General features: G+C 42.1%; 1 protein-coding gene across 2 annotated transcripts in view; it reads right to left on the bottom strand.

Moving 5' to 3' along the window:
• Positions 1-464: 464 nt before the first annotated feature.
• vps8 (VPS8 subunit of CORVET complex) overlaps positions 465-25,059 on the bottom strand; it is a 599,989-nt gene continuing 575,394 nt past the window's right edge. For both annotated transcript variants that reach the window (XM_080198763.1, XM_080198764.1), the window contains exon 46: positions 465-1,026. In XM_080198763.1, coding sequence (XP_080054889.1) covers positions 886-1,026 — 141 coding nt within the window. In that variant the 3' untranslated portion in view covers positions 465-885. The remainder of the gene's footprint in view (positions 1,027-25,059) is intronic.

Raw genomic sequence — 25,059 nt, 5'->3', positions numbered from 1 at the left:
ATCAGGGAGGTTTTGTTTACTTGCTAATGTGTCTTGAGTTAGTTGGTACTAGCCAAGACAACAGTGAATGCTACAATTGGCCTCTGCAGGTAGAAAAGAGGGCAAAACTTAGCCAGGGTTCCATTCTTCTTCATTCTCATGTGCATGCACCAAAGGCAAACTGAGATTGTGTTGTTCCACATGGAGTGGATGGAGATGCCAGCATTGGACTGGGGAGGAAACAGTAAAAAGCCTCACAACACCAGGTAAAAGTCCACAGGTTTATTTGGAATTATGAGCTTTTGGAGCACTGCTCTGCATTCCAACCATTATCTTGCAATTGAGTCTGTGTTTATATATGCTGTATTTGTGAACCTAACTCTCCACTCACGTGATAAAGGAGCAGCATTCCAAAAACTCGTGATTCCAAATGTACCTGTTTGACTTTAACCTGGTGTTGTGAGACTTCTTAAGTTAGATTTAATAGACAAAACAATTGCAGAGTTCACAATCCATGTTGCTTTCTCAAGATGGTCAGTTTGTCTACTGTCCAGGATATACCTAGAGACAGTGGAACACAGTTATTGCTTTCAGGAGAGGGGCAGAAAGACTGCTGAAGGGGCAAGCATCTTTCGTGCATTAATCATTTTTAAAATATCTCCCAATCTCATAAAATATGTACCTTTAATGAGAAATCAAGGAAGTTATGGATTTACAAGTTGGTATTTCTACAGAAATTGTTCCAATGGGTCCATAAATATGCAAACAGCTGAGGGAACACAGAACATATGTTTATTAATTTTAGGTATGTACATATAGGAGTTATTAGTATTGCAGCATAATTAACTGTCTGATGTGTGAAGAGGTTTCAGTCCAGTGTGATTGCAGAAACACCAGCTGCAGCAACTAGTCCTCAATGACTGGAGGTGGTGATAAACGCAGTTGGAAGTTTTCATTTTGGAAGACGCTATTTGCCAGCGAACCAGGCTGGAATAGGCCCTGCTTGTCACTGTTTCGATTGCGGGAGAGTTCTGTGAGAATCGCAAGCTGCAAGAAACAGAGACAACAACAACATTAATGAAAATAAATTACTGTGGATGCTTGAACTAGAAACATAGAAAATAGGAGGACCAGGCCATTTGGCCTTTGAGCCTGTTTCACCATTCATGGTTGATTTTCTTTCTCAGTAAGAAATCTCACAACACCAGGTTTATTTGGTGGCAAAAGCCACTAGCTTTCAGAGGGCCGCTCCTTCATCAGGTGAGTGGGATTTCGGTTCACAAACAGGGCATATAAAGACACAAACTCAATTTACAAAATAATGGTTGGAATGCGAGTCTTTACAGGTAACCAAGTTTTAAAGGTACAGACAATGTGAGTGGAGAGAGGGTTAAGCAGGGTTAAAGAGATGTGTATTGTTTCAAGCCAGGACAGTTAGTGAAACTTTGCAAGCCCAGGCAAGTCAGGGGGTTACTGTCTCTGCACTCTATCAATCCCTCTCACCATCTTACAAACCTCTATTAAGTCACCTCTCATCCTCCTCCACTCCAAAGAGAAAAGCCCCAGCTCCCTCAACCTTTCCTCATAAGACCTACCCTCCAAACCAGGCAGCATCCTGGTAAATCTCCTCTGCACTCTCTCCAATGCTTCCACATCCTTCTTATAATGAGGTGACCAGAACTGAACACAATATTCCAAATGTGGTCTCACCAACGTCCGGTACAGTTGCAGCACAACCCCATGGCTCTTAAACTTAAACCCCCTGTTAATAAATGCTAAAACGCTATAAGCTCTATCCACTTGAGTGGCAACCTTCAGAGATCTGTGGATATAACCCCCAAGATCTTATCAGGGTTAAACTCCATCTGCCACTTTTCGGCCCAGCTCTGCATCCTATCAATAAAAACTCTGAAAGCTAGTGGCTTGTGCTATCAAATAAACCTGTTGGATTTTAACCTGGTGTTGTGAGACTTCTTACCGTATTTACCCCAGTCCAACGCTGGCATCTCCACATCTTCTATCTCAGTGCCATACCCCATCTTCTTCTAATACCCCTTTCGAGTCTAGAAACCATCTATTTGCTTCTTAAATACGTTCAGTAATTTGCCTCCACAGCCTTCTGTGATAGTAAATTCTACATGTTCACTACTCCTCTGAGCAAAGATATCTCTCCTCATCTTAGTTCTAAATGGCCGATTTCTGTATCCTGATACTGTGACCCCTTGTTCTCCTCCAGCCAGAGGAAACATCCCTGTATCCAGATGTCCAGCTCTGTAAGAATTTTGAGAGTTTAAATGAGATCTCCCTCTGATTTTTGTAAATTCCAGGGCAGAAAGGCCCAGTCTCCAAATCTCTCCTCATACGGCAAACCTGCCATCCCAGGAATCAGTTTGCTGAACCTCCACTGCACTCGCTGTATGGTAAATATATCCTGCCTTATGCTATAATTCAGATCAGAAACTCCAAAGTGTTTTATGAAGTCTGCCTGGATCATAACCTTTGCTATTTGAATTTGGCACGGGTAAGCATGAGATGTTTCAAATCAGGTATGATTCAAGTGACCCACTAGGGAGCCTTTTCTCAAACAAAGTTTATTTAAGAATCCAGTTAGCAATAACTTTCACCAATTATAAACAGCTATGATATTGTATAACCCTTAACAAATACATGAAATGTTTCAACCAAATAAACCTCCTCAAATAAAACTTTTGCCACAGGTTTAGCACAGCAAATACGAATGCTTACATGATGCTGAACTTAGTCCTTTGGTTGGACAATTGAAACTCTGACTTTCAAGCGCTGGAACTTGTAGCAGCCCTCAATACACTCACAGACCAGCTTGAAGGGACAACACTGAGGCTAGCACTGCTGATTCATAGCACCAGGGACCTGGGTTCGATGCCAACCTTGGCTGACTGTCGGTATGGAGTTGCACACTCTCCCTGTGTCTGTGTGGGTTTTTCCCACAATCCAAAGATGTGTGTTTTAGATGGCTTGGCCATGCTAAATTGCCTCTTAGTGTCAAGGGGACTAGCTCAGGTAAATGCATGGGATTATGGGGATAGGGTCTTGGTGTGATTGTGGTTAGTGCAGATGTAATGGGCCAAATAGCTTCCTTCTGCACTGTAAGGATTTTACAAGTCAGAACAGCTTCCCAAAACACCAGGGGTAGAGAGACTGTAGTTATTAGCCAGCAAACTACCAACAACAGAATTTTCACTCCAGGAAGGACCTGCTTCCAGCTAGCAAGTAGGATTTATAATACTAGGGAGAGAGCGAAACACTGCTTTCAGCCTGATGTCCAAACACCTTCCAAATTAAAAGAGCAGCCAACCTGAAGGTGAAAGCACTCCTGTCACCTGATCTATCAGTAATTCTTTCCCCTCACAATGCAGGGCCATAACAAAAATCTCAAAGTACCTGAGGCCCAAAGTAAAAATAAACAAAACCCCCTTTAAACTAGTGAAGCAACAATAAAAGGACTTCTAAGCAGGCAGGCAATGCCACAATAAAACTAAAGAAATCGCTTAAACTGCAGAGACCATGATTAAAAAAATACATTTCTTAAAAGCACAATAGTATCACCCTTTGGTAAGGAGACCAGAATTGCATACAATGCTCCAGGTGTGATCTCACGAAGGCCCTGTACAGCTGCAGTAAGACATTCTTGCTCCTATACTCAAGTCCTCTTGCAATGAAAGCCAACATACCATTTGCCTTCTTAGCTTTCTTTACTTGCATGCTTGCTTTCAGTGACTGGTGGACTCGGACACCCAGGTCTCTTTGCATGTCAACATTTCCCAAATGGGTAACATTACACTTCTCCGTTATACTGCATCTGCCATGTATTTTCCACTCACTCAACTTGTCTAAATTATCTTGAAGCCTCTTGTCATCCTTTTCACATTCAATTCCCACCAGACTTTGTGTCAGCAGCAAACCTGGAAATATTAATTTTGTTTCTTCATCCAAATCATTACTTGGGCTCAGCTGTTCACAATATACATCACTGATCCCTGTGGGATGCCATGAGTCACTGCACGTCACTCCGAGAAAGACCAATTTATTCCTACACTCTGTTTCCTGATTACTAACTAATTCTCAATATATTACCCCCAATTCGATGTGCTTTAATTTTGCACCCTAAACTTTTATGTAGGACTTTATCAAAACTTTCTGAAAGTCCAAATAAACCACATCCACTGATTCTCCCTTACCTATTTTACTAGTTATATTCTCAAAAAATTGAAATGGGTTGGTCAACATGATTTCCCTTTCATAAATCCATGTTGACTCTGTGTAATCCCATGGAAATTTTCTAAGTGTCTTGTCACATCCTTTATAATAGACTCTAGCATTTCCCATCCTACTGATGTTAGGCTAACTGGTCTGTAATTTTCTGTTTTTTCTCTCCTTTTTTTAAATCACAGGTTACATTTGTCCCCCTGTCAGGACTGCTCCAGAATCAAGAGAATTTTGGAAGATGAGAGTCAATTAATCCACTATTTTCACAACTACTTGGGATATAGATTATCAGCTTTCAGTCCCAGTTTATTTGGTATTACTGATTTCTCTTTCAACACTTGGTTCCCTAGCATTTCGGGTACATTATCTGTGTCTTCCTGCATGGTAAGAAGTCTCACAACACCAGGTTAAAGTCCAACAGGTTTATTTGGCAGGACAAGCTTTAGGAGTCTCAAGTTCCTTCATCAGGTGATGATGATCTTCCTGCATGAAGACAGAACTGAAGTAATTGTTTAATTACTCTGCAATTTCCTTGTTCTTCATTATCAATTTTCCTGTTTCTGACTATAAGGGACCTACATTTGTTTTCACTAATCTTTTCCTTTTTACATACTTGTAGAAGCTCTTACAGTCTATGTTAATGTTCTTTACATGTTTACTCTCATACTCTATATTTTCCTCTTCATCGATCTCCTGGTCCTCCATTGCTAAAATCAAAACAGAATATGCTGGAAAAACTCAGGAGCTCTGGTAGTATCAGTGGAAACAGAGGAAATGTTTCAGTTTGATTTATCTTTAGAGCAGGAATGATGCTATTAGTTCATCGGCCATTTGCAAGAGTTGATAAATAGTTCATTTACAAGCAGCTGACAAAGTTCCATCTGTTCAATTCTGAGTGTGGTCAGACTCAATATTATTCAAAGATTTGCCGTTGTAAAGTCCAGAAATGGAAGGTGACATAAGGTGGATTTTGTGCTTAGAAGAAGAATGCAAGCAGTAATCAAATTTGGTAAGCACTCGCTGCCATATTATGATAAGTTCAAATTTCCCAAAGTCACTGAGATCTTAATCCTAACTTTTCCAGGGTAACTATTCTGGCAAGTGAGTTGGAACCATCTGGAGTTTCTGGCTCTATGTTGGAATATCGGATGGGTCCAGACACGGTAATTGCTCAATGGAAGTTGAAACTTCTGAAGCAATGCCCGTGTAGTCAGTGTGTTGGGATTTCTGAGGAATGCCACAGTGCACCTTCTCGGGTCTTGCATCCGCAGACTGCAAGATTTAAGCCTAAGTCCAGGGCCAAGTCTAGGATTGGGATAGGATGTGTGTACCTCTTATTTCTCGCAGTGAATAACTTTCACATATAAGAAATAGGAGCAGGAGTAGGCCATCTAGCCCCTCGAGCCTGCCCCGCCATTCAATAAGATCATGGCTGATCTGAAGCGGATCAATTCCACTTACCTGCTTGCTCCCCATAACCCTTATCGATCAGAATTCTATCTACCCATGACTCAAACATATTCAACGAGGTAGCCTCCACTACTTCAATGGGCAGAGAATGCCAGAGATTCACTACCCTCTGAGAGAAGTTGTTCCTCCTCAACTCTGTTCTAAACTGACACCCCCTTATTTTGAGGCTGTGTCCTCTAGTTCTGGTTTCCTTTCTAAGTGGAAAGAATCTCTATAGCTATCCTATCTAGCTCCTTCATTATCTTATATGTCTCTATTAAGATCACCCCTCAGCCTTCTAAACTCCAACGAGTACAGGCCCAATCTACTCAATCTCTCCTCATAAGCTAACCCCCTCATCTTCGGTATCAGCCTGGTGAACCTTTTCTGTACTCCCTCTAAGGCCAATATATCCTTTCGCAAATAAGGGAACCAAAATTGCACACAGTACTCTAGTTGCGGCCTCACCAGTGCCTTGTACCATTGAAACATTCACTGTTGAGGCTTACAAATGATTCATGGCTAAGTATCAGATTATATGGAACACCTGTAAAACAGTGTCCAAGTCTTTGATGAGGAAATGATCTGGTATCTGAGTGTTTGCTCCCACCTTACGATTGCAAATTTCATCACTTAAGATCTTCGAATTATTCCTTTGATTTCTAATTATCTTCTGCTCATTCCATTTGGTCCTTTCCAATAGAAAGGATAATATTTTGCGCTTGATTCTGTTACCATTCCAATTACAGTTGAACATCGGCAGAACAGCACATATTAAAAAAAATTGCAGGGAGGGGGTGGGGGGAAGGCGAGAGGATTCCACAATGAGGACACAGAGTCCGTGGACTGAGCTCACCAAATTTGCATTTTAGCAGAAACTACAGACACAAAATTGGAACATCAACCTTCAGGAATCACTGAAGGAGTACACAAAACGCATGGAAGAGTGATTAATAAATGTCATTTGAAGCAAACTGACGGTACAGATATGAAGACAGAAGATCCACCAGCAGCAGTCCCCAAGGAAATCTCAGAGGAAATCAGAACACATCTTTGGGAGGGAGCTGATCATCATCATCAAGTGAGAGAGAGAGAGAGAAAGACAGTGACAAAAAATCAATAGGTTGATCAAAGGGTGAGCGGCAAGGTATCCCTGGGGAAAGAAAGACGTAAGGGTAGCTTCAATAATGCTCAGACAAGTCATCACTAGCAGCCGTCACTCGATCTGATGGTGACGTCTATTCAGGGTCATGGGTCTTCAAGTGTCTTAACAGGCTTATTCTCAGCCCTCAGACTTTGGCCCACATTGGGCAGGACATGCCCTAATGGAGACCAGTATCAGTACTTCTTCAAACATTAACACAAAAACAAAACTCTGAACAATCAATGACCTGAAACATTAACTCTGTTTGTCTGTCCACCACAGCTGTCTGACCTGCTGACTACTTCCAGCATTTTCTGTTTTTACTTTTAAAAACACTACCCCAGGCTTGACCTTTACGGTCTACGGTCTTCTGGTTACAGCTGGAACTATGTGCTCAGGTGGCATGGTGCAGGAAATATTAGCTGATTCCCCTTCTCTAACAAGGATAGTAAAATAGAGAAGATAGGAGGAGGCCATTCGGCCCTTCCAGCCATTCATTACGATCATGGCTGATCGTCCAACTCAGTAGCCTAATTTTTTTTCTCCACATAACCTTTGATCCCATTCGACCCAAGTGCTATATCCAGCCGCCTCTTGAATACATCCAATATTTCGGCATCAATTACTTCCTGTGGTAATGAATTCCAAAGGCTCACCACTCTTTGGGTGAAGAAATGTCTCCTCACCTCCGTCCTACATGGTCTACCCCGAATCCTCAGACTGTGACCCCCTGGTTTTGGATTCCTCCACCATCATGGACATTCTCCCTGCATCTATCCTGTCTAGTCCTGTTAGAATTTTATGAGTCTCTTCAAGATCCCCTCTCATTCATCTGAACTCCAGCGAAAACAGTCCTAACCTAGTCAATCTCTTCTCATACATTAGTCCTGCCATCCCTGGAATCAGCCTGGTAAACCTTCGCTGCACTCCCTCGAGGCAAGAGCATCCTTCCTCAGAAAAGGAGATCAAAACTGCACACAATACTCTAGGTATTGTATACCAAGGCCCTGTATAATTGCAACAACACACCCCTGCTCTTGTACTCGAAACCTCTTGCAATGAAGACCAATATGCCATTTGCCTTTGGGGAGCAGGTACAGAGGAGATGTCAGGGGTAAGTTTTTCACTCAGAGGTTGGTGGGTGAGTGGAATTGGCTGCCATCGGTGGTGGTGGAGGCAAATTCGTTGGGGTCTTTTAAGAGACTTCTGGATGAGTACATGGGATTTAATGGGATTGAGGGTTATAAGTAGGCCTAGTAGGTAGGGATATGATCAGCGCAACTTATGGGCCAAAGGGCTTGTTTGTGTTGTAGTTTTTCTATGTCCTGTGCCTTCTTTACCGCCTGCTGCACCCACATGCTTACCTTCAGCGACTGGTGCACAAGGATACCCAGGTCCCACTGCACACTCCCATCTCCCAATTTACAGCTATTCAGGCAGTAATCTGCCTTCTTGTTTTTGCTTCCAAAGTGAATAACCTCACACTTATCCAAATTATACTGCATCTGCCACTGATTATCCCACTGAACCTGTCCAGGTCATTCTGAAGGATCTCTGCATCCTCGTCACAGTTCACCCTCCCACCCAACTTGGTATCATCTGCAAACGTTGAGATGCTACATTTTGTTCCCTCATTCAAAACATTAATATATATTGTGAATAGCTGGGTTCCCAGTCTGAGTTATGATGCATCATGTCAGACATGTGAAGATATCAGGACATTGCACCATATCTAGGACTAGAATAACTTAAATATTCAAAACTCTTCAATTCTGCCCACTTGTTTATGTACCAATCTGATCAACACAATTTCTGTCATTTGCTAAATAGGCCATGCCATGAAACAGAAATTATTTACCATCACCATCAAATTAAAATATAATTTAAATGTCAGAGTTAAGGGGCCATTATACAAGTCTGGAATATAATCACTTCCAAATTCTGTTACCTTTAATCTTCAGAGACTAATGTTTTCATGTTTTAATTTGTTTAACGTTGGTAGCTCTTGAATTAGCGAAGACTCTTTCATTAAAAGATGAAGAATTTATAGATCTCCCTCAAGGAAATATTGCATCTGTTTATTGTGGCTGAGTTGAAAGAACACCATGTACAATGAATACACACTTGGTTAGTACTTAGACTAGAAATATTAAGAACTGCACAGAATCTGAATCTCAGCAACTTAAATTAATTTGGCCAATCATAAACTTTAACTGGTCATATCACAGCTTGAGAAAAATCCTACCCTCCTCCTGTAGGATTCATGCAGCGACAGCTGCCTTTATCAAGTTACCATTCTTCATAAGCCAATTTTGGCAAAGCTCTCAGCTACAGAAAATCCCGGCCAAATTTGCTGCTTTTCTAACAATGAACATCAGTGAAAATCCGGTGAATTCTTCCCCCTTTTACTGACTGCAATCACTGACACCAACTATAATGGTGGTGTCATTGCTTCAATTAACTCTGCAAAGGCCACAGGCTGAAACTGGATCTGTGTGTATTTATATCGAACATTATTTAAATAATAATAATAAGTGGGAATGCTCAGAATTCTGTGCTTTTGCAGCTGTAATATTTTGCGTTTCTCTCTAGCCTCATGTATTTAATGTCTGAAGATGTACTCCCAGGAACAAACTGTTCAAAAGAAATCGTGTGAAATCTTTGGATTTCAACACCGCATCTGGGACACAGATCTGGAAATGCTGGATCTCTATTCAGAATGTTGCTGACATCTGGTCCTTCTCTGTGCTCACTGGGTGTCAATTGTGGATTAGTGAGTTTCACAGAATCACACAATGAGGAAGAGGCCCTTCAGCCCATCAAGTCACAACGTCATGGCTCAAATCTCACTCCAGGAATCTGAGCACATAATCCATGTTGACACGCCAGCGCAGTGCTGAGAGAGGTGCCATCATTCAAATGAAGCTTTAAACTGAGGCTCTTTCAGATGGATGTAAAAATTATCTTGATGATTTTGAAGGAGAGCAAGGAAGTTCTGATCATTGTCCTGGCCAATATTCATCCTGTAACCAACATTACTAAAACAAATCACCTGGTCTCATTAGTGTTTGGAAACTTGTGGTGTGCAAATCGATTGCTACATTTTCTACATAACTGTGAGTTCACTTTGAAAGTTCTCAATTGCTTGTGAAGCTCTTTGGGACATTCTGAAGCTGTGAAAGCTGCTATTTGACCTAAGCCTTTCTTTCAAGTGAAGTTCCACAAAAAGTGACACTTTCCAGAGCAGCCCATACTAGTCATCATTCATAATTAAACAGTCTTCCTTGTGGTAGGATCCCTTTAGTCAGGTTTAAATAATAAAGAGGGATATATTTTTCCATGATTTGTTTTTGGAGGACCTAGATGATTGAGACACTAGTTTAACACACTTTGTGAGATTACATTGGCTCATTTTTATGAATCAAGTTCGACTTGTTTTTTGCAGATCAAAACTTGGCCAGGCATGAAATTTTCCAACGAATCTGTAGAGTGTTTGGTATTTTGGATTAAACCATGTCATTAATAATTCAGCTGAGCATAGTTTCTTTTAGGAGAATGTGGATGTGAATTTGCTGGAATGGACACTGGCAGCTTAATGGCTTGCTTCACATTTATTCTGCTTCAGAAGTCGAGTAGGAAAGTTGAGGAAGCAGATGCCTTGCACACAGCACTTCTGCAGCTAGAAACTTTTGTACTAAAAGCAGAAAATGATGCAAGTACTATGCAGGGCAGTGTTTCAGTTAATATTTTGGATCGATGACCTTCCATCAAGGGAAGTGACAAGCTTTAAGTGCAGAAATGGAAAGAGGGGAAGGGAGGAAAGAAAAGAAGGAAAAGGTCTATGATTGAGTGCAATGCAGGAGAGATTAATTGTTAAGAGGGCTGATGGTGCGTGGGTAAAAGGAGATGGTAATGGAGCAAGCAAAGAAACAAAACGTTGGATCTAGATTTGTGAATGGCAACAGCAGAATCTTCACCAATATCTGCCCTCTGAGGAAATGGAAATGTGGTAATGAAATTAAACTATTAAATTTCATATTGAATGCAGAAGGCTGCGGAATGAGTAATCGATGGGTGAGGTGCATGCAATGAGCTTCATTGGAACATTGAAGGAGGTTGAGGACAGAAGATAGGTCAGATTGACGGGACAGAGAATTAAAACTACAAATGGGGAGGCGATGGCCTAGTGGTGTTATCACTAGACTATTATTCCACAAACTCAGCTAATGTTCTGGGGACCTGAGTTCAAATCCTGCAGATTCCGGCAGATGGCACAATTTGAATTTAATTTTTTAAAAAAATCTGGAATTAAGAATCTTTTGATGACCATGAAACCATTATTGATCGTTGGAAAAACCCATCTGGTTCACTGATGTCCTTTACACGGTGGCACACTGATTAGCACTGCTGCCTCACAGCGCCAGGGACCTGGATTCGATTCCCGGCTTGGGTCATTGTCTCTGTGGAGTTTGCACGTTCTTCCCGTGTCGGCAAGGGTTTCCTTTGGGTGCTTCAGTTTCCTTCCACAATCCAAAAGATGTGCTGGTTAGGTGCATTGGCTGTGCTAAATTCTCCCTCAGTGTACCCGAACACGTGCCGGAGTGTGGTGACTAGGGGGTTTTCACAGTAACTTCATTGCAGTGTTAATGTAAGCTTACTTGCGACACTAATAAATAAACTTTAAAACTTCAGGGAAGGAAATCTGCCATCCTTATCTGGCCTGGCTACAACTGACTCCAGAGCCACTGGCTGGCCAACATTTATTGCTCATCCCTAGTTGCCCGAGGGCAGTTGAGAGTGGAAGTGATGCCCATGTCCCACAAATGAATAAAAAAACTGACAGTTCTGAACAGAGGTGTTCTTCAAAGCACTCGCTCGACCTGCATTTCAGCTTCCTAATATAGAAGAGACCTCACAAGTGCATTGTAAACAATGTAATAAAGTGAAAGAGGCACACACACTCACTGTTTCACCAGGATGTTTGGGACCTTGGGCAATTGGAAGGGAGGAGATAAAAGGGCAGGTGTTGTAACTCATTTACTTGCATGGGATGATATCCTGGAAAAGGAAGGGGGTGGTCTGAAGAGGGAAAACCCCTCTGCAATGCCAAAGATATGGAGAATGTGCTTGGTGGTTGCAAAAATTACAGAGGATGATCCATTGAATGTGGGGACGTGTGGAGGGATGCTGAGGGTAAGGGGAACCTTTATCATAGTTCTGGAAGGGGGAGGGATGAGAGCACAGCGCAGGAAATGGAACAACTCAGTTACGGACTCTGTTAACCATTGGTGGGGGGGCGGGGTGGAGGTGGAAAACGACACACACACACACAGAGGGAATGGAGTGGGAGAGAATCATTGACTGAGGGGAAGTGAAAACATATGCAGTCCTTACAGGAAGCAGGAGGGAGGACACACAGACAAGGTAGTTATGGAAGTCATTTATCTTAGATTAAATATTGATTGACAGCCTATCCCTGGATGTTGAGGAGTTGACAAAGGGAAAGGAGGATTCGGAGATGGACCATGTGAAGGACGAATGAAATCGGAAGCAAAGGTGAAATTTTCCAGTTCGGTGTGAGAGCAGGAAAGCAATATTGTCATCAAAGTATTGGAAATGGAGGTGATGAAGGGATCGGAATAGGATTGGAGCCTAGAATATTCCACATATTAAACCAAAGGGGAAGTGTAACAAGGATCTGTACCGGTTCCCGTAGCAACACCTTTTAATTTGAAGGAAGTGAGTTTAAATTATAGGAGGATAAATTGAGCTAGGCAGAGGCGGTGATGGTGAATGATACTGGTCAGGCTGTGAAAGGTTGTGCTGTCTGCATTCGAGGAAGAAGTGCAGAGCCTCAGACTGTACTGGTGGGGGACAAGTGGGGAAAGAATTGGACAAAGCAGAAAATGCTGGAGAAGCTCAGCAGGCCTCTGTGGAAAGAGAAGCAGAGTGTTGTTGGGCATCAAACGTAGATGGGAAGAAACACTTTTGAAATGTTGTCATGTGGTGGGGAGGAAATCCCTTTCTCATTGATATAGACCAGAATAAGGGGAACGCAATAAGATGTAAATCAGGGTTAATAATATACATCTTATTGCGTTCCCCTTATTCTGATTGTACCAAATATTTGCTCTTCCTTACCTTGGTGCTGTCTTTCCTAAGTTTTTGTGCGCCTCGTGTCTCCTCTCTAACGATACCCCTGCCCCCACCCCCATCAATAAGTAAATTTAAACCTAACCCAGACAGCACCAGCTTTCAACCCAGAGGAAGATGGGTCCCAGTTCTGTTGGGATTCAAATATGATGACGAGGCCATAGCAACAGAAAGACAGTCATTATTTGACTTTTTTTTTAAAGCTTGCTAAATTACTATTTGCAGCTACCAACTATGGCCACATTGCAATTACTATTGTGCCGTATGTGGACAAGTGACTGCATTGGCTGCAACACAGGATCAACAATATTCTTTCAAATCTACCTGACTGAATATGTGATTCTCAGCTTTACAATCAAACTTACATTTAATCACATCGTAAGCAGCCCTTTCTGCACCATGATTGTAGCAATGTGGTTATCAAATATTCCTTCACAGCTCTGAGCTACAGATGGTGAATTCAGAGAATACAGCTTCTTGATAACACTGAGATTTCCTGCACATTTGGAGCAGCGAATTACAACCCATAATTTTGTCCATTTAAATCGCCGCTCCAGGCCCTCTGTTTCAGACAAAGGGGAATTGCAGAATGTTATTTGCAGTAATAGTCACAGATCCCCATCTGTCAGAGTACAGGCTCTATCCAAACACAAATCTCACTGGGGAAACTCAACGATTTTCCCAGTGCTGCTACAGAGTTTAAGGGAAGACAGAGCAGTTGAAAGAAAATAATAAATCTGTACTAGAACAGTTCAGCAATGCTTGAGTATAAGATCATAAAAAAATAGGAATAGACCACTTGGCTCATCAAGCCTGCTCCACCATTTGATATGATCATTATTGATTTGATTGTGACCTTAACTCCACTTGGGTGCCTGCCCTCCATAATCGTCAACTCCCTCATCAATCCAAAATCAGCCAAACTCAGCCTTGATTATATTCAATGACCCAGTCTCCAGCATTCTACGGAGAAGATAATTCCAAAGATTTCGACTCTCAAGCAAAGAGACCAAAATTGTACACAGTACTCCAGCTGTGGTCTCACTAATCCCTTGAACAGCTGTGGAAAGACTTCCTGACTTTTATACTCTATTCCCTTTGCAATAAAGGCCAACATTTGTTTGCCTTCCTCATCACTTGATGTACCTAAAGCCCAACATTTTGTGATTGAAGTACTAGGAAACCCAGATCTCTCTGTATCCCAGCATTCTGCAGTCTCTCTCCATTCAGATAATATTCTGCCTTTCTATTTTTGCCAAAGTGGAAAAGCTCACGCTTTTCCACATTATACTCCAACTGCCTAATTTTTACCCACCCACTAAGCCCATGGCTTTTGCAAAGGCATAATACTGTAGATGCTGAAACCTGAAACAGAAAATGCTGAAAATCTCAGCTAGTCTGACAGCGTCTGTGGAGAGACAATAGAGTCAACGTTTCGAGTCTGGATGATCCTTTCTCAGAGCTCTGACTCGAAACGTTGACTCTATTCCCTCCTCACAGATGCTGTCAGACCTGCTGAGATTTTCCTACCTATCTTTGTATGATCAGCTAATATGTTACAATAGGGTCTGACCCTTTACCCAGGTCTAGTGGCCTGGATTGGACATGTAAATTACAGAGAAAGCTGGAATACGTTCTTCATGTTCATGGCTTCATGTTCTTCAGGGCAGCACAGTAACACAGTGGTTAGCACTGGTGCTTCACAGCTCCAAGGTCCTGGGTTCAATTCCTGGCTCGGGTCACTGTCTGTGTGGAGTTTGCACATTCTCCTCGTGTCTGCATGGGTTTCCTCCCACAGTCCAAAGACGTGCGGGTTAGATTGATTGGCCATGCTAAGAAATTGCCCCTTAGTGTCCAGGGATGCGTAGGTTAGAGGGATTAGTGGGTATAATGTGTAGGGATATGGGGGTAGGGCCTGGGTGGGATTGTGTTCGGAGCAGACTCGATGGGCCGAAGGGCCTCTTTCTGAGCTGTAGGGTTCTATGATTCTATTTGTGAAAGTAAGAAACCTGCTACCCTTATCATCTATGGGAATGGCCTGAAGAGACTTTGCATGTGGACTTTGCGGGACCTTTTAAAGGACATATGCTCATTCAAAGTGGTCAGAAGTTGCTTTAATGAAGTCTACCACAACGGAAAAGGCTTTCAAGAGGCTAGAAGTCTTTAGTAGGTTTGGATTCCCTGATCAATTAGCAAGGGTCAACAGACTTCAGTTTGTCTCCCAAGAATTCTAAAGTGTCTGGAAGAAAATGGAAAGGTATTAAGTCTGCACTGTACCATCCTGTTATAAACGGACTAGAAGAATGTTTTGTCCAAACCACGAAACATACATTGACAGCAACAAGGGAACAGGGTTCGCTGATCCAACATCTTAACCAATTCCTACTAATGTATAGGAATACTGCTCATTATAGAATCAAAATCTCTCCTGCACTATTAATAATGAAGAAACAACTACATTTGGCATTTGATTTGTTGAAAAATAAAATAAATTGCATAACAGAAACAAGGGTAGATAGAACAGTGGGAAAGCAAAGCAAAACATCATGCCTTCCACCAGAGACAAGGAGTTTTGGCCAGGAATTTCTCCACAGGAGAGAAATGGGTTCCATTCTTGCATAGACTAGGCCTATCTTGTATACCGCCCAAACCAGTGATGATGTCATTTAGAGTAGTCAGTCCAGTTTGTCAAACTATTCAAGCGAGGCCAGCTGTTGGCAGGAAGAACCAATCGGCTGGAAAGGAAACCTCTGAGAATACAACTTTAACTGTAGAAAGTCCTGACCTGAACCTTCCTGCAACCACCACGCTGACAGATACTGCTGAGTAAAGTAGCACCCCACCTGGAGACCAAACACAGAATCAACCTCCGGTTACAACATCAATACCAGTCAACCAACCACTGATGATGTTTGTGCAAAGACATAAATGCCAGATGTTACAACCATTACAAAGAAGATGCCAGAGGTTTGCCATCACCTGTTCCGAGAGCGAGGAGCTCCAGACTATCTGACTTATCGATTATTATTTATTCATTATTGTTCATGTTGCACTGTTTGAATTTATTGGGGATGCTCGATTGAAAGGGGGAGGAAACGCTATGTATCAATATTGTTTCTTAATATCTGCACTAAGCATTTTGTGTTAATATATTCATGCATTCACTGGGAGTGATGTCACAAGTCCCTGGTGTGGGAAACTGCCAGTGTGAAGAAGCAGCCATGTAGTGAACCACCTGTAAATACACGTGTTATTTTTAACCCTCCATGCTTCCTAGCATCAATTCCCCCCTATACAACACTATCCAGCAGGATCAGTCCTTCTACGGACAACATCCCATAGCAGACTCTACCCAACAAAATTTATTCTGCAACCGCCTTCTCCAATTTAATCAATTAGAAGTTCTGAGGAATAGAGGGTGAGAATGGAATGGGTATGAGGGACATCAGCCAGCTGGTAGCAGATGTCTTACCACCTCTTGCTCTTAGTCACCCAAGACATGTTCATACCCATGTGAGCGTGCACTCAAAGACAAATGGCCTATCCTGCTCCTATTGTCTTAGAGCATGATGCATAGGTCCAGAAACTGGGTCACAACTATAGGATATTCAAGAGACTTCCTTTACATGTTCCTGGTGTTGATATTAGCTGCTTTTCATGTGGAAATATGAGGCAGAATGCCTGTCAAGGGCCCCAGTGCAACACCACTTGCCCTCACGCTGCCTGTTGGTGGGCCTCCACTTAGAGAAACCAATCTACCACCCACTGAAAAACAGAAAGTAACTTCATTTCAACCATCGCCCCAATTGATACTGCTAACCTGTCAGTCCGAGGGTCAAGGCCCGTATCTCAAAACTACCATTAAAATTCCTGTGTGGGAGGGTGCACCATTCCCAAAATTTGAAGCTATTTAGGTCTGCACTGACTCTCTTTGGGAACAATCCACCACCATCCTCACACTCTCCCCATAGTCCAGTCTTCATCTGCTTCAAAGATTGATCCAATTTTACCTTGAATGACGCAGTGATTTCTGATTCAACCACATCGCAATCAGCCAGCACTAATGCAACAGAATTGAATTTTAAAAGCCACTTAAAAGATTTAAAAACATCCAGAAATAAACTGCAGCTGAAGAGCTCAGGGTTGATGGAAACCAAGTGTGCAGAAACATAAATAAGTGAAATTAAACTTTCCAAAGCAGGGCAAAGGACTCTGAAAATCCCTCAGAAGACGATGAGCTCTTGTTTTGAGTTAAAGTGTGCAAGCATTAAAAATATACTCCATCATCCTCCCAGTGCAACTTCCACAGAGCCTGTGTGATGAATAAACTTTTCTTCCTTGCTATTTCTCTGTACAGTTTTTGACTGTTCAAGGTTTCCATTGTGCACACTCTGCATTTTTTGCATTTTGTCCAGAATATATCTGACTGCAATGATCTTACAAATGAAGTTATTTAATGTTGCCCAGTTGAGCTGTACACATTATCAGCTGTACCCTTAGCAGCAAGTCCCTATCTCCATCTAATCTCCTTTTCTCATTATTTATCCATCTTGTCTTTAATCCTGATTCTAATGAGTTCCTGGTGCAACTTGTATTTTAACAGGACGCTGACAAGACCAGCAAGACTTTCGAGATTACAGTAGCAGTTTTGCAGTGACATTATTATGAGAAATGTGACTTATTTGAAAAACACTTACAATGAGTAAATGCAGAGCTCTGTACATTTTTACTTTATCAGTCACTGCACATTAAAATTGATAGGGAAGCGTTTTGGATGCACTCTGGCAAGAATAATTGCACCTCAGGAGTGCGTTACAAGACAGTATCTCATCAAATGGTTCAGACAAGGTCATAAACTGTCAAAGTGATGTTGGAATGCTGTACAAAAACATAATCTGAAGAGCAGCCATGGTCTTGCAGAGGCTGTTGGATTGGATAACGTGCAATGGTTAGATTGAATTATAGAAAGGAAATTAAATGCTCTGGATTAGCAGGGACAGTGCTACCATCAGCCTGTGTTGTCCACGAATTCTTACTGATCACTGCCCCAAATATACAAAAATTTTGGGTTTTTTAAAAATCCGATTTAATCAAATCAAGTCCAATTCAGAGTCTCAACAAGTGAGACATTCCCGATCCAAGCTGACAAGACAGGGCTCTCACCTCCTGTCTTGGGCTTGATCTACATGGTCCAAGCTGATTAGAGTAGGCATTGCTCCTCCTCCAAGGCTTGATCTCATTTGCATCTTAGCCAAAAGGCTGAGATGCCGCTTTTAAGAATTGCTTCAAATGAAGCTAAAATGTAACCTAATGACTTCAACCAAGTGCAGCATGTCGATACTACACTTGATCTTAGCCAAAAGGCCGAGTAGCTGATGTCATACTTTACCACAGCAACTATCCAGAGACAGCTTTAACACCAGTCTGCATTTATATAGTGCCCTTACTGTAGTAAAACATTCCAAGGTGCTTTTCAAAAATTCTTTTATGGAATGTGAGCATCACTGGCTATGCCAGCATCAATTAACCTCCCTGATTGCCTTTGAGAAGGTGGTGAGCTGCAGTCCAGGTGGTGTAGGTACACCCACTGTTAAGGTGGGAATTCCAGGATTTTGATCCATTGAAGGAACAGCTGATGTAATTCCTAGTCAGATGGTGCATTACTTGCAGAGGAACCTCTACAGAGTGATGTTCCCGTGTGTCTGTTGCACTTGTCCTTCCAGGTGGTGGAGTTGGAAGTTTGGAAGGTGTTGTCAAAACAGCCTTGATGTATCTTATAAACAGTACACAAGGCTGCCACTGTGTGTTGTTGCGGGGGGGGTGGGAAGAATGTTTAAGGTGGCGAATGGGGCACAAGTCAAGGACTGCCTTGCCTTGGACTGAGTTAAGTTTCCTGAGTTTTGGAGAAGCACTCACCCAGGCAAGTGGTGAGAATTCCAATACAGTCCTGACTTGTGTCTTTTAGATTACTGACACGTACAGCTCTTCAAGTACTTTTCAAACTGGGTGAGAGTTTCTGCCTTTAGCACCTTTTCAGGAAGGGAATTCCAGATCCCCACTACCCTCTGCACAAAAAAATGTTTTCTTATCTTCCCTCCAATCCTTCTACAAATCACTTTAAACCCTCACCTCCTGGTTTTTGACCTCTGTTGAGGTTGTCTCTATCTTGTCCAGGCCTTTAATAATCTTAACAATCCATTTAATCTTAAGGAATGGTTGAGGACTCTGGGCCTGTACTTGTTGGAGTTTAGAAGGATCTTATTGAAGGTTACAGGGATATTGTGAGGTCTGGATAGAGTGGACGTGGGTAGGATGTTTCAACGAGTAGGAAAGACTAGAACCAGAGGGCCCAACCTCAGGCTAAAGGGACGATCCCTTAAAGCAGAGATAAGGAGGAATTTCTTCAGCCAGAGAATGGAACTCTTTGCCTCAGAAGGCTGGAGAGGCCAGATCATTAAGACAACGATAGATAGGTTCTTGATTAATAAGGGGATCAGGGGTTACGGGGGAAAGGCAGGAGAACGGGGATGAGAAAAATATCAGTCATGATTGAATGGCGAAGCAGACTTGATGGGCCGAATGGCCTAATTCTACTTCTATGTCTTATGGTCTTAACTGAGGTGGATAAAATGACAATAAATTATAATAACACAAAGCATAGGCAAAATGTCTTTCCCCCTCAGTACAACGAACACCAGCAAGATTTCCCGTTTAGTGTAACTGCAGAATCAGATTAAAAAGAGCATGTTCACTATCTCACTGGGAAAAAAACAATCAATGGAAGCGCTAACGTTAATACAATTGCTGAATGAGTGATAGAGAAAAGATAGAAATATTAGATATTCCAGAATTAATTCTGGTTTGTTTTTCCACCGTGACTGTGATCGAAAAATGAAGATTGAAGTATAGCTATGGAGATATATGCAGTGTTAGATTACTATTTTAATGATTGCTGTTGCACCCTAGTTGGTGGGTCTCTGCATTGTCAAAGTGCAAAGATATATAACACCAGAAATTGGATTTCAGCAAACTTTCAACCACATGCATAATTAAAGCACAGGTTATAAACCTAATTTGATGTTGTTCTAAAAAAGGCAAGTTAAACACAGTACTTAAAATATTAATGCAGTAGCTGGTATGGCGAAAGAGCAGAGAGACCACTTTGATGGAGAGTTTGGCTTACACAAGATCTACTTCTGGCTCTTACCAGTTTTATTTTGAAAAACCAAAAATCTCCCAGAAATAATCATTTAAACTAAACTGGCATCTTAACAGCAATTTCTGAGAATGAACATTGCGAGTGGTCTAGACGAGCAGACCACATCACAGTCCAATGTCCAGGAAAGGAAGGATGATTGAGGGGCCCTGATCTTACAACAATGGCATTACCCTTTAAGGGAAGAACAGAGGCCCCATTAAGAATGCTGTGGTTGAAAGATAATTGTACTGGATTGAACAGAATAAATCAAGTGAATTGGGAACAGAGAGAGACCTGCAGGGGTGAAGAGGTTAAAAAGTCTCCATGTCTATTGTTTATGGGAGAAGCAGAATCGGAGACTGTAGGGCCCTGCATCTGCACCACCCCTGACCCCTTCTCCATTGAGGGATTGGGGAGGAGTATGTAATTGGAGAATTGAGAGAATCGGACCAGTTTCTCTTTCTGCCAGTGTTTCTCTTTCTGCCCCATTGATGGACAAACTTCCTGCTCTGCGGTAAAAGGCCTCACTGATAGTCATCCATTACAAGATCACCACAATCCTGACAGGGTTTGAAGCCATCACTTGGCCACATTTATCAAATCAAATATTTGAGAGTGAGGTGCCATGCCTTCCTTGTAAGCAACAGTCAGCGAACCTCTGAACTTGTACAGTTAGGGTGATGACAATCCTGGCGAGGTTCTCAGCCTTTTACTGAGGCTACAGATCAGACTAGGCCATGAGTCATTTTGCAGCTCTCTTTCCCAACTGGCTCACCTTGCAGAGGCCACATTATTCTCTGCAGTCATTTTCTGCATCATTAGACTGTCTTGGATAGACTATTTTTGGGGAACTCTGCTCCTCCAATTTTCCCTGTCACTCTCTCAACTCAGCAACTTCTACTGAGTTGCTCGTGTTGCTGGTTGTTAGGGATCTGAGTAATCTTCTCTGTGGGGCCCCGTGAGCCTCTTGAGGAGCACATATGGTCCACACCAGTTTGCTCAACAGCATGATTAGCACTGCCTCACAGTGCCGGGGGCTCGTGTTCAACTCTGACCTTGGGCCGTGCGTGGAATTTGCACGTTCTCCCCTTGTCCACGTGGGTTTCCTCCGGGTGCTCCGATTTCCCCTTCAGTCTGAAATACGTGGGGATTAAGTTGATTGGCCACGCTGAATTGCCCCTAAGTGTCAGGTAGTCTAGCAGTGTAAATATGTGGGGTTATGGGGATAGGGCCTGGGTGGGCTTGTTGCCAATGCAGGTGATGGGCCGAATGGCCTCCTTCTCCACTGTAGGGATTCTTTGATTTCTTCCATTGGGGCTGGTCTTGCCTTTTGACTCCATATCACAGAGTGTTATTGAGATATTTATAGCAGAGGGTGCAACCATTCAGCCCACTCAATCCATGCACTCTCCAGAGCAATGCAGTCAGTGCCATTCCCCTGCTCAATCCCCTGCAAATTTATTTCCCTCAAATGTCCATCCAGTTTTCTTTTGCAATCATGAATGCCTCCCCTGCTGCCAGCCTCATAGGCAGAGAGTTCCAGATCATCGTACATCACAGAGGGAACCTTTCACCGACAAACAGTAGTCCCAGACATTCCCAGCCTCTCTTTATCTCTCCCATTTCTGTTGAATCTTTCCAATCAAACTTAACTCACTGGGAAGTCTCCATCCTCACCAGGTACAATTACCTGTTCAAGATGAGCTTTCTTAAAAGACCAAATCTCTACTTACAGGTCAAGAGCTCTCAGCACCTCACTGCATCTGGCACAAACTTGGTTTCTGCTACCACAAAACCAACAAAAAAAGAAGTGTGGAATGAAATCTAAAATAACATATGGGGAAGAGAGCTGATATTTAATATTTGAGCATAACCTATGGCCAGTGCAGCAAGTTGTACAAGTTGCATTCTTTTCTTAACCAATTATTAAAATAACAAAACTACAATGTTAATTTTCAACTGGATTTGGTGACATTATTGCACAGTTTATTCCCCCGTTACTTGTTCTTTTTGTGTTTTTTCAGGGAATTATGATGCAATCCTTCTCATTTTTGTTCTTCTTTCTACAAATTGTTACACTATTCCCCAAATGACAAGATTTCTGTTTAAAAATGGAGGCCTCTAAACTCCCAAATCTAAGGAACTGGCAGTGAGCACATTCCCAAAAGGCCAAGGATGTTGATCCATCATTAGGCCTGGAATACTTTGGGAATAATGAGTGAGAACAAACGATGTGGGAATGAGTCCTTCCAATGGAGGACAGATCAAGGACAGGACCAGAATGACAACATCTTCCATTTATATAGCCCTTAGATGTAATAAAAAGCTTTCAGGCACTTAGATATCAAATGTGACACCATGCCACAAAAGGAGGCATTAGGCTAGATAATCAAAAGCTTGGTTAAAGAGGAATATCCTAAACTCTGTCCACCCATCTGATCCATTATTCAATCCTCATCGATATCTTGACCACTCAAGCTGATGCTCACCATTGTGCAATTTAGGCTTTATTCTGACATGTTTTTAATGATAAGGGTCACATTTGTTGCTCTCTATTTCACTGAGATGGCTACCAATTGCAGTGAGATTTGAAAAATATTGGCAAAGGGATCTGCACCATTAAGATCATTGGATTTAAAGTTGTCAGACACAAGGTTTGTTCATCTTATACGAGGTCTGGTGAAATGCAGGGATTCCAGTGAAATCTTCCCATGACCCTCCTTCAGCAGAAAGATGATGACAGAAATATTGACACGACAATATGAGAGTATGGGTTACATGTCTCATTGGAAAATGCCAAGGAAATGTTCCCACAGAAACACTGGCCACAGGGAGGTCCCTTCTGGACGATGTATCTCCATAAGATAAATAGGCAGTAATCTAAATGGTTTGCAACACCGATCTAATTATTAGTACTTTAACACATGAATTACAATACTTTAGAACATTAACATACTAAGCCAGATCTCTCACACAGTTCATTTTTATTTTTCATAAAATCTATTTCTCTTGATTTTAATTTTAGTTTTATTGCTTGATTTCAGTTCTCAGTCAGTTCTCTGTAGGATAAGAAAGATCATAGAATAGAATCGTAGAATCCCTACAGTACAAAAGGAGGCCATTTGGCCCATCAAGTCTGTACCAATCACAATCCCACCTATTCCTGTAACCCCACACATTTACCTTGCTAATCCCCTGATACTAGGGTCAATCTACCATAGCCAATCAACCTAACCCACACAAATCAGAGCATCTGGAAGAAACCCAAGCAGACACGGGGAGAATGTGCAAACTCCACACAGCCAGTGACCCGAGGTCAGAATTGAACCTGGGATCCTGGCGTGGTGAGGCAGCAGTGCTAGCTAACCACTGTGCCACAATGCCGCCCTGAAAAAAACAGGTAAGATAATTGAAGGCTGGGTTATACTGATCCGTGTAGCATTGCCGGAGATTCAGGTTCGAACCTCTTGGCTGGGGATAAGTTTGGGAATACTGACTCTGTTTCTTCCATTTAATGCAGCCTTAACATGCTTCAGACATAAATAATTTGCAAAATCACTTGGCCATGACATTAAGAAACTGCGATACATAAAATGATTGCCAGAAGCTGTAATGTTCACAGGATCAGTGCTGCACTGAGCAATGTGTCATATTTGGAAATGTGACCTGATTTAAAACTATCACAGCATTGGCTACATCAATTGCAATTAACCAACATTTGCAAATGTCAGATTTCTCTATCAGACTGATCTGGTTGAACGCCTTCGCTGCAATGAGATTGCTGGAAATGGTATGTGTAGCTGTTTGATAATCAGGCAATCAATGAGATTGCTTCAATGCATTGGTGTATGCTGCACACCCACACAAGTAAAGTTAATAACCTGAACCACACATACATACTAAACAAGATGATGTCACAGGTGCCTTATTTTGCAATCCCATCTCCTCTTCCTTCACTAATTTGCTGGGTTTGCTACTGTCAACGTGAACAACTCAAATTCCAGAGCAAAGCTGAAACTAACGCTGTGCAATGTGCTTCACCTGACACTCACACCCTTTCTACTTTCAGTGAGCAGGTGACATGTTGTCTGCTGTTATTCAAAAGAACACTAATCACAGAGTCACACAAATAATTTTTCTTTTTGTTCTTTTGTGGGATGTGGGTGTCACTGGGTCAGCCAGCATTTATTGCCCATCCCTAATTGCTCTTCAGTGGCTTGCTGGGTCACAAGAAATAGAAGCAGGAGGAGGCCACCAGGCCCTTCAAGCCTGCCCCACTATTCAATAAAATTATGGCTGGTCTATGTCAGCCTCAACTCCTTTTCTGTGCCATTTCTCCATAGCCCTCTATTCCTCGATCTATCAATATTTATCCACCTTCACTTTATATACTTCCAATGATCCAGCTTCCACTAGCCTTTGTGGCAGGGAATTCTAGATATTCCCCATTCTTCGCAGGATGAAATTCCATGCTAGTGAAGCAGATGGGATTTTACAACAGTCAATGACAGTTTAACTAGCTTTACATTCTCGATTGTTTAATCAAATTTAAATTCCACCCTGCCCTGGTGGGATTTCAACTTGCTTTCCCTGGGCATTAGCCTGGGCATCTGGATTACTAGTTGAGTGACGTTACCATGACACCACTATCTCCCCTTGATATTTAGCCCATTGAGTCTATGCTGTCTTGTTGAAAGCACAATTGTGCTTAGTCTCACACGCCAATATTTTATCCAACAACCTCCAAGTTCCTCACTCAGTCTGTCCAACTCCCTTTTAAAATTACTGATGAAATCAGCTTCCACCACTTCATCAGGAAGAACATTCCAGATCTCAACAATTCTCGAGTGAAAATATTTTCCTCGTCTCCCCTTGTGAACTTTACCCAATG

The sequence above is a fragment of the Carcharhinus amblyrhynchos genome, chromosome 11, assembly GCF_965287045.1.
Source record: "Carcharhinus amblyrhynchos chromosome 11, sCarAmb.v2.hapA, whole genome shotgun sequence".
In the NCBI taxonomy this organism is placed as follows: domain Eukaryota; kingdom Metazoa; phylum Chordata; class Chondrichthyes; order Carcharhiniformes; family Carcharhinidae; genus Carcharhinus; species Carcharhinus amblyrhynchos.
The sequence above is the reverse complement of the archived record's forward strand: the minus strand, read 5'-3'. Positions and strand labels throughout refer to the sequence as shown.